This window comes from Lipotes vexillifer, unplaced genomic scaffold (assembly GCF_000442215.2).
Source record: "Lipotes vexillifer unplaced genomic scaffold, Lipotes_vexillifer_v1.1 scaffold440, whole genome shotgun sequence".
Classification (NCBI taxonomy): Eukaryota; Metazoa; Chordata; class Mammalia; order Artiodactyla; family Lipotidae; genus Lipotes; species Lipotes vexillifer.
In genome coordinates, this window is record NW_006778543.1 from 854,050 (window position 1) to 863,166 (window position 9,117).

The following is a 9,117-nucleotide window of genomic DNA, read 5'->3' on the forward strand; positions in this document are numbered from 1 at the left end:
ACAGACATCCATGGGAAATCAATCAAGGCCTTTACACCATGACACTGAGCCTACTTTACTAGACACGCCAGTCTGGCAGCCAGTAGGCATATGGCTCCTCCCAGCCCAAAGCGCAGGGAAAAGTCTGGGCTGGATGGTTCAGAGAACTGGCTTTTGAGAGAATACCCAGTGCTGTCTCTGTTATAAATGCCACCATCATTGGCCTTTTTCTGTTGATTCATAACAACAGAAGATAATATTATTAACAAGTGTTTTATTTCCAGGAAAAAATGTATTGCTATTTTTCTATGCCCCATATCTAAAGTCTATTCTACAGCTACAAAAGGCCAGATGGATAAGCAGGGTGGGGTCCTACTTACCTAATGTATTTCATATCTCACTCTACTCCTCCCACACCCCACTGTTCTCTCCCAAGTACTCCTAGAGCCTGTTCTTTCCTATCGCATTCCATCCCTCTGCGGTTAGGGTCAGCCCAGCTTGGGTTAAGGGAAACTGCACAAATACATTTGTTTATTGTCTAACCAAGTTAAACCAGTGTTTTGGTTTTTTGTTTCACCTTAAGGTCCCTCAAAATCTTTGCTATCCTAAAACTTGTCATGACTTTCTGAGAAACAGATTTAGTATACACTGTCTCTGAGATTTCTTTCCCAGAACCCCTTGGTCTCTGAGCCCTGCTGACATATTCTGGAACTCTTGTTTCCTGGAGCACATTTTGGGAAGTGGACTGAAGCCTGGTAGCAGAGATAATAGAAAAAGATGTGTGAGGATAAAGCAATCAAATTTTCTTCTGTGACCCATTAGCAACTTGATATGAAAAGAGGGGATCTAAAAGGGTTTTGCACCATGACAATGTATTTATCTTCCATAAGTATATGGCTTTGTAAAATGACAACTAAGGAGAGCTTTATTTGAGTATGCAAATTAGGATGTGTTTGCTAAAATCTGGAGGCATTTTTTTATGTTCGTGTCTTATGTGTGTTTGTGTACCTGCATATGTGTCATGTGAATCACAGCCTATAATAGGACCCTGAGGGCAAAATCATTTTATTGAAATGAGTTTCAAGAATAAAGAGTGACTATCTGAGTAGCTAGAGGGAGAGAGTTTCTTTCTGAATGAGAACCAGTGTTTCTGTTACGCCTTCTTCAGTGTGGTAGGCAGAAAAAGGCCCCTGAAGTGTTCATGCCCTAATCCCCAGAACTTGTGAATATATTACTTTAATGTGGCAAAAGGACTTTGAAGTGTGATTTAGTTAGGATCTTGAAGTAATGTAGGGAGATTATCTAGGATTATCTGGGTGGCCCAAATGTAATCACATACATCATTCAAAGCAAAGAAACTTTCTGGGCTATGTTGAGGGGAGATACGATTATGGAAAAATGGTCAGAGAGATGCGACACTGCTGACTTCAAAGTGGGCCACAAACCAAGGACGGTGGGAAGTCTTTAGAAGCTAGAGAAGGCAAGGAAATAGATTCTCCCCTAGAACTTCCAGAAAGGAAAAGCTGACACCTTGATTTTAAAACCCAGTGAGACTATATCAGGCTTCTGACCTACAGAACTGTAAGATAATAAATTTTTGTTTGTTTTAAGCCCCTGAGATTGTGGTAATTGTTACAGCATGGAGTAGAAATCTATTTCATTAACCTCTCCTACCCTCACCCTTCAGATTTCACTGTTCCATGAATCCTTAGCACATCTGCAATGTATATACATTGACACTTCTCAATTGCTTTAGATTATGGATACAGATTTGGTACCTCGCAGATAATATCAGAAGGCTGACTAATAATTGCACCCAGAAGGAACAATTTGCAAGTCACAGAAGATGCCAAGTGTGCCTTTGGAGGCTGTACCTTCAACAACCTTATTTTGCAGATGAGGAAACAGGCCCAGATAAGCTCATCTGTTTCTCCTCCATCCTACCCCTACCCCCTCCACTGATCACATTTAAGCACCAACCTAAGAGATTAGAAGCACAAAAATGGGAGGTAATTAGTTCCATTCACTGGGCCTTCATTTACACCACTATTCGCGAATGTGTGAGTGTGTGTTTTAATGGCAAATTCTGTCTTTCTCTCAGAATTTAGAAAAGAAAAATCCCTTCCCATTTTCACTAATCCTTGACTTTCTCCAGCCTTGTATTTCTCACCCAGGAGACAGGCCTAATTAACAGACAGTATTGTACCCAGTCCCTGTAAAGATGGCATTGAGTTGACTTAGCCAAATACAGAATAACAAACAATGGAAATATATATAAGCAGAAACTTAGCTGCAGATTATTCCCTGTTGGGACCATTTGTCTTTAGCCATGATATACGGACAGTCTGATCTTAATCTTTATCCTAGGAGATTCTCTGTTTTCCTTATGGATACCCACAGAATCCAGTCCTGAAAAAAACATTTTGACCAAAAAAGATGCTGTAAATTTAAACACATAAAGAAACCAGAGGGATAACTGGGCAACCATCCTGACTGGCTACAGCCACATACTCACAGGTGGTCCGAGGGCGCCTTGGGGTCCCATGCTTCCTGTGATTCCTGGGACTCCAGGGGCTCCGGGAATGCCCTAATAGACAGGAATATGGAGCAAAGGTGAGGACTCACTCATTCTCATCGAAAACAGCTAGCTCTCAAGAAAGAGCAAAAAACATGCACAGTTAACCTCACCTCCCCGCCCAACACCAAGCCTTCAGGATTCCCCGCTCATTCCTGTTTCCAACTAACGTACCACAAAAGTAAGGAAGACAGTTTTGGAAAAGTCTCCACTCTGTCGGTTAGATGTAGTTCTTTCAAATTCAAGCCTTTTTTATATATAGTAGTGACATATACACACTACTATATAGAATATAGATAATCAACAAGGACCTACTGTAGAGCACAGGGAATGCTACTCAATACTCTGTAATGGCCTATATGGGAAAAGAATCTAAAGAAGAGGGGACATATGTATACGTGTAACTGATTCACTTTGCTGTACACCTGAAACTAACACAACATTGTAAATCAACTCTACTCCAATAAAAATTTAAAAAGAAAACATAATTCAAGTCTTATCTGTGTCTAATAAAAGTAAATCAATGCAGGTGATCTTATGGCAAAGTGGCTCAGAGGGAGAATAATCAAGCCACATGGATACATTATTTTTTAAGGATGTTTTAGGAAAAGCTCTGTACCAAGGGATGAGTTGTTACACTATAGCAAAGATGGCCGCCAAGGTGAAAGGTTTGGCAGAAGAAAATCTCTCAAAAGAGATGAATTGCTTTAAAGCAGTACTATATCCCAGCAGTTCCTGGAAATACTTACAATTGGCCCTGGTGGTCCTGGAGGGCCAGAGGATCCATCCTTTCCAGGAAAGCCCTGGGGGAAGAAAAACATGGTGTATCAACCATGCAGTTGCTTTACATGGCTTTCAGAAAAGGTGCACTTAATCCCATTTAATATCTGGGGGCAAGTCCTGTCATTTACTCTGGACTTCCAAGGATTCACTGCTTTTATACCCTTCATGGGAATTGTTCTCGGCAAAGACTTTGGTGTCTGTTGGCTCTATGACATTGTCCTATGTAAGAATTTTAGGTGTAAGAGATACCACTTACAAACATAAACAGGAACTTGTTTCCAGAAAGTGCTTTTTATTAAGCTAAGCATAACAAGTGAGAAGGGAGATCAATTCTGGTCATGAATGACCAGCCAAAAAGACAAATTAGTGTCTTTCTGGACCTAAGGGAGTTTGGGGCAGGGAATCCCTGTCACAGGAATCTATATTACAAATTAGGAGTATTACAATATCTGGAACTCTACAGCTCTTCAGGAGCTGCCTGGGGGAAATCTGGGGGGATTTCCTGCTGTAATAATACAGTTTTGACTGCTGAGCAGGTTTACTGAATGTGTGTACATATTTGCTTCCCATTCCATGATGGAAGAGTTTAAGGCAGAAAGCAAACGATGTTCTTTATAAAAGTATCTTCCTCAATTATTGAATGTGTGTATGTGCATGTTATTTTTATGTGAATGTTAAAAAAAAAATAGAACAGCTGGAGTGACTTACTCTCAAAAGGTTGTAGTTCTTAATTGTGGGTGCTGGTCCTTCCAATGCAGTTAAAAACATGAGAGAGGATCTTCAATCTGAATTTTATAATAAGTTTATAAAATTTTGTTCAAGACATTACTTTCTACTACATGGAGAAATGGACTTTTCATCTTGGGATTTGTCCCCTACTAGAATAACCCACTCTCATCTCAAGTCAACTCAAACCAGCATCTCCTGGCTTCCTTGCTGCCTCTCCCAATTCCCTTTCTGAAATGTGTGCCACTTTTCCAGTGAGCTGTCTTTTCCATTTATCTGGCTCATGAAAATCCTTCTCCTTAGGGGTCCCCATCCACATTCACATTATGTCTCCTTATGTCAAGGTAACAAATAAAAGAGAGTCAAGATGAGGCTGGATGAAAGGAAATGGTGTGAGTTGGGAGAAAAGGTACGAAATGAAAATTAGCATGAAGAGGGGGTAGGATAGGAAAAGCAATGGTCAGCAAGGCCCTTTCATCATGCTCTCAAGCTCGAATACTAGCAAGTCTTAAAACCAGCTAAGGCAGAGGATTCTAGAACCCACCAATCTTGATGGTTTTCCTTTTCTGCCTGGGCACATTATGAGGTAACATCTCCCAGCCTACCGCTCCAGCAATTCTGTTAGAGCCATGGGGCTGAGTTCTGGCCCGTGGAAAGCGGCCAATTCCACTTCTGGTTCATAAAAATTTCCTATGGGTAATCCTCCATTTTCTTTTCCCCTTCTTTAAAAACTTTAGGGCCCACATGTTGAAGATCAAAGTGTCCCAAGACAGAAAGACCTTGAGTCCCTAAGTGACTGTATGGATTAGAGACTAGCTCCACCCCACAGCCCCACTCCTCTGCCTATTCTGTTGACAGCACTGGCTGTGACCAAACAATAGACTTTATTTCATTTATTTTTTTTAATTGCTTGAAACCACTGAGATTTTAGGGTCTTTGTTATAACAGTTATCCTACACTAATATAAAGGCTAGTGTTTTTTTTCTCTATCATTCAAAAATATTATTAAGTCAGAAAGCTTCAGTGATAGGCCCTGATACAGATTAAATTACACACACACACACACACACACACACACACACACACACACACCTCCTTCTTTGGATCTGCTAGCTAAACAACAAAAATTAATACTGACATGGGTTGAAAGAAATTATCTTACATGGAGTTTAAATATAGCATATCCAGGAAGAGGGTGTAAAAAAATCAGAATATGTGAAAGAAAAACAGAACCTTAGAACTCCTCCAGCCCAACTCCCTCAACTGGTCAGTGAGAAAACTTAGGAGGCCTTACCATTAAAAAAATTTTTTTTAAATCTACTATTATTTTCTAGATGAAGTTCACATAAGAAAAAAAGCGACTCGGAGCACACAGTCAATAATTTAAGAAGACATTTTTCAAAGGACACCATTTGCTTCCTGCCTTAAAACTCTTCCAGCACCGGAGGGGAAGCAAACACACACTCGAGTGTAAGGCCACACATGACACACAGCCCATACCACGGCCCAGCAGTCACAAGTGTAGCATTGCTGCAGGAAGCCCTCCCTGACTCTTTACAAGGCTGTGTCCAGAGAGAAAAAAAAAAAAAAAAAATTTCAGAAACAAGCAAGGGCAATTTTATTCATAGAGGGAGGCAAGCCATGTCATACTCTCTGAAAAGAAAACTGCATTATTCCAAGGAAGACCTGCAGGAAATAATACATTGACTCCTCTCTCCCAATCATGGAGTTTACAAAGCAATGATCTGTCAGCGCTCTCCTTCATCGTGGCTCTGGAAGGATGCTCTAGAGAACAGTTTTGAATTCACTTGATTTACAGACACCACGCGTGTATCATCTGGAAGCGAAGAGGATGAAATGTCGTTCTTATACAGGAGCTAAATTTGGCCGAGAGGCTATTGCTTCTGTGCGATCAATTCAAGAGAAGAGACTACATTTGTTCACTCTGTGTTCTACCGAAAGCACATCCTCAGAAGCTGAGGTTTCTTTTTTATTTTTTTTTTTTGAGGGCAGAAATCATGTCTTATTCACCGTTCCATTCCTAACACCTCCCTAGTACATGGTTGGCACAAAATAGGTCCTAATAAAAAGTTAAATTTGAATAAAATTGAGGCACCTGGAAGAAGTGCTCTGGTTATCATGTTGAATAAATAAATATGAATTTCAGGTATAATTAGTCCGGAAAAGCACAGGGTGGGCTGAGGGGGTGGGGGATGCCAATCTTATCCGTCTTTGCTCTTGAACCCTCCACAAGCCTGGAGGAAAGGGATCGGGAGTTATCTAGCTCAGAAGTTGAAATTTCATTTCAGTGACTATCTGAGGGGTGGTTTCCTAGAAGCAGACTGGGTTGTTGTTCCTTTGATTTATAGCGGGAGTGTTCTTGGGAGAAAGCTTTTAGGTATGAAGGAGGCAGGAGAGGGCAGGCGAAGAGGTTAGGTTAGAATTGGATTTAGCTAAGACTGGCTTCAGTCTGACCCCATGGGGAGCTCTGGAGTGTGAGTTACACCTCAGGGTTGACCTACCGCAAGGTTTTATGTACCCACATCAGTTAGTCATTGACTGGAGCCAAGGTGGCAGTTCCAAGGGTAGTTCTTGGTAGAAGAGGTAACTGAGTTGTTAGCAGTCAAACCCACAGCAGCCGGGGGATGCAGTACACCTGCCAGGTAAAGGGGCTCTGACCGGGGCACCAGTAGCATCCATTCCAGTGCATTTTACTCTAGCTCTTTCGTTCATGGAATGTCATGAACGACTGCACATTTTTACATATAACAGCTCAAGAATAAAGGCGTTCTTAAGGGTACTGTGAGTTTCTTGTTTCCCTCATTCCAAATGAAAATTTACTTGCTATACCTGGTTATAATTAAAAGGATGTTAGGCTCAATATTATTTTAGAAACATAAGCAAAGCCCTTTTCCCCCCAAATCTCTTCCTAACCCTAAAAAAGTTCACAATTTCATCACATAGTTTTATTTTATAACTTTTGAATCACACTTTAAATTTATCTTTGAAAGATTTTTTTTACTTGTAAGCCTCACATTTGTCACATTACTGAAACATATTTGCAGAACTACTATGTGCTGGGCATTTTGCTAGGTTTTGGGTAGACAATGATGAACAAGACAGTTTCTTTTCAAGGAGGTGACGGTTTTGAGAAAAGTCAACAATTGAAAGTAAATGACAATGAGCTATGATGATGGACTAGAAGATTCCATGGGAACATGCAGGCAGGGCACCTAATCCAGGTGTGGGGTTTCACAGGAGAGGTGGATTTTAAGTCAAGGGATCTGGGATGGTTGGGACACTGCATCACTCTCCCTGCTCAGGTATCACTGCAGCATCCACATTACAGCCCATCCTCACATGCCAGTCAGCTCTTTATATCAAAGCAATAAACTTGGTGAAAAGAAAAACCGTGTAAAATGTCTGCATTTTACATGGCAAAATAATCGGCAAATTCTAGCTTTGTGATTCAGCTTCACTTTAATCAAAGCCAGCTGAATCGTTTTCAGCCCTTAACAGCTAGAAATGGGTTTGCACTTCCCCAAACATTTCTAGATCTATAAATTATCCATTTCATATCAGGAAGCCAATCTCAGTACATGTGTGTTTGTGGATTAAGCACCCTCATAAAAAACAGAAAACGTTAATTAAGCAATGAAGAATGTATATTAGGAGATAGAAGATTAAACAATAAGCATAATGTGAGAATTCACTTAAACCGACACGTTTATTTTTTAAAGCGCATAAAATCAGCCACTTACAAACAGAGGTGCTTTATAACATGAGTAGCTCCAATCATTTTTCCTTTTTGAGATTCCCACCTCAAAATATTAATACGCACCAACAACCCACATTAAAAATAATTTTTGCTATAAAAACTTGAAAGGCTTTTTATAATTTTTTTTGAAAACATTTGGCTCTGAGCAACTTATTAAGTTATGGTTGGCTATGATTTATCAGCAAAAGGAAATCTATCCAAAATATGTTTTCAAAAATCACTGATGTTCGAATAAATACAAATTTAACCATGGTTGAAGTTAGCAAAGTGTAATGTTTTACAAACATTTAACTAATTTATTAATTTTCAGTTTTTCAGTTTTCTTTTCCATACACTAGAGCAAACACATATGCTTTTTTCAGGTGGCAAGCACTTTTTGTAGGCTCTTAAAAAGTTTGTAGTTTCAAGGTACTGTGTCTATAGCGTCTAAAGGATGAAAGATGTGCCCACAAAGTGTGTTGTAACTAAAGTTAGAAGCTAGAATATTTATGTTTATGTAGCTAACAGAAATAGAACTCAGAGCTAGTGATGCAGTTATGATATTCGCCATCCATGCCTTCTTTGAAGCCTGCAAGGGTGAACCGTAATCGGCAGTAACACAGCCAATTGTTAAGGTCCTTTGACGGACACCACACTCTCGGGCAGAGTGGGATCTGTAAGCAGCAGTTTGTTTGTTGAAACGGAACAAACTCAAGCAATGAGGACTAAAGACACACTTGAAGAAACTCCATCTGCACAATTTCAACCCTGAGAGCAACGGCAAGAGACCAGCGTGGCAGTCAGCCATAGGAAATAAGGCTTTACTTGCAACTAAGGATTAAGACCAACCACCAGATTAAGAGGCCAAGGGGTAAAAAGCCACAGACTCTGGAAACACTGGCCCAGGTTAGAGATCCAAGATCAGTCCTGAGTGTGATACTATGTTGAGTCACACTGGGGAATTTTCAGTTTCTCACACACAGCACGTATGTGTGTATATATATGTTTATATAAACATATACATATATTTTATATATGTACACAATACACTTTTTTTAATGTACAAATATATATATATTACATATATAAGTTAAATGTATATATAGAAATATAAACGTGTATAGTTTTAGTAACCTGCAATGGTGACTTCAGTGAATTACAACAACAGCAATATTCTACCCAAGAAACTACTTTGACACACAAAGGGCTTAACATAATATACTATCCAGTGATTCTAAAACCTAGCTGATTATTAGAATCATTAAGCTTTTTTTTTTTTTTTTTTTTTTTTTTTGGG

At 39.7% G+C, this 9,117-nt stretch overlaps 1 protein-coding gene across 1 annotated transcript in view; it reads right to left on the reverse strand.

Moving 5' to 3' along the window:
* Window positions 1-9,117, reverse strand: part of COL14A1 (collagen type XIV alpha 1 chain) — a 231,472-nt gene that overhangs the window by 40,649 nt on the left and 181,706 nt on the right. The window contains exons 41-42 of the mRNA XM_007451664.1: window positions 3,304-3,357; window positions 2,495-2,566 (exon numbers count right to left, since the gene is read on the reverse strand). Coding sequence (XP_007451726.1) covers window positions 2,495-2,566; window positions 3,304-3,357 — 126 coding nt within the window. The remainder of the gene's footprint in view (window positions 1-2,494; window positions 2,567-3,303; window positions 3,358-9,117) is intronic.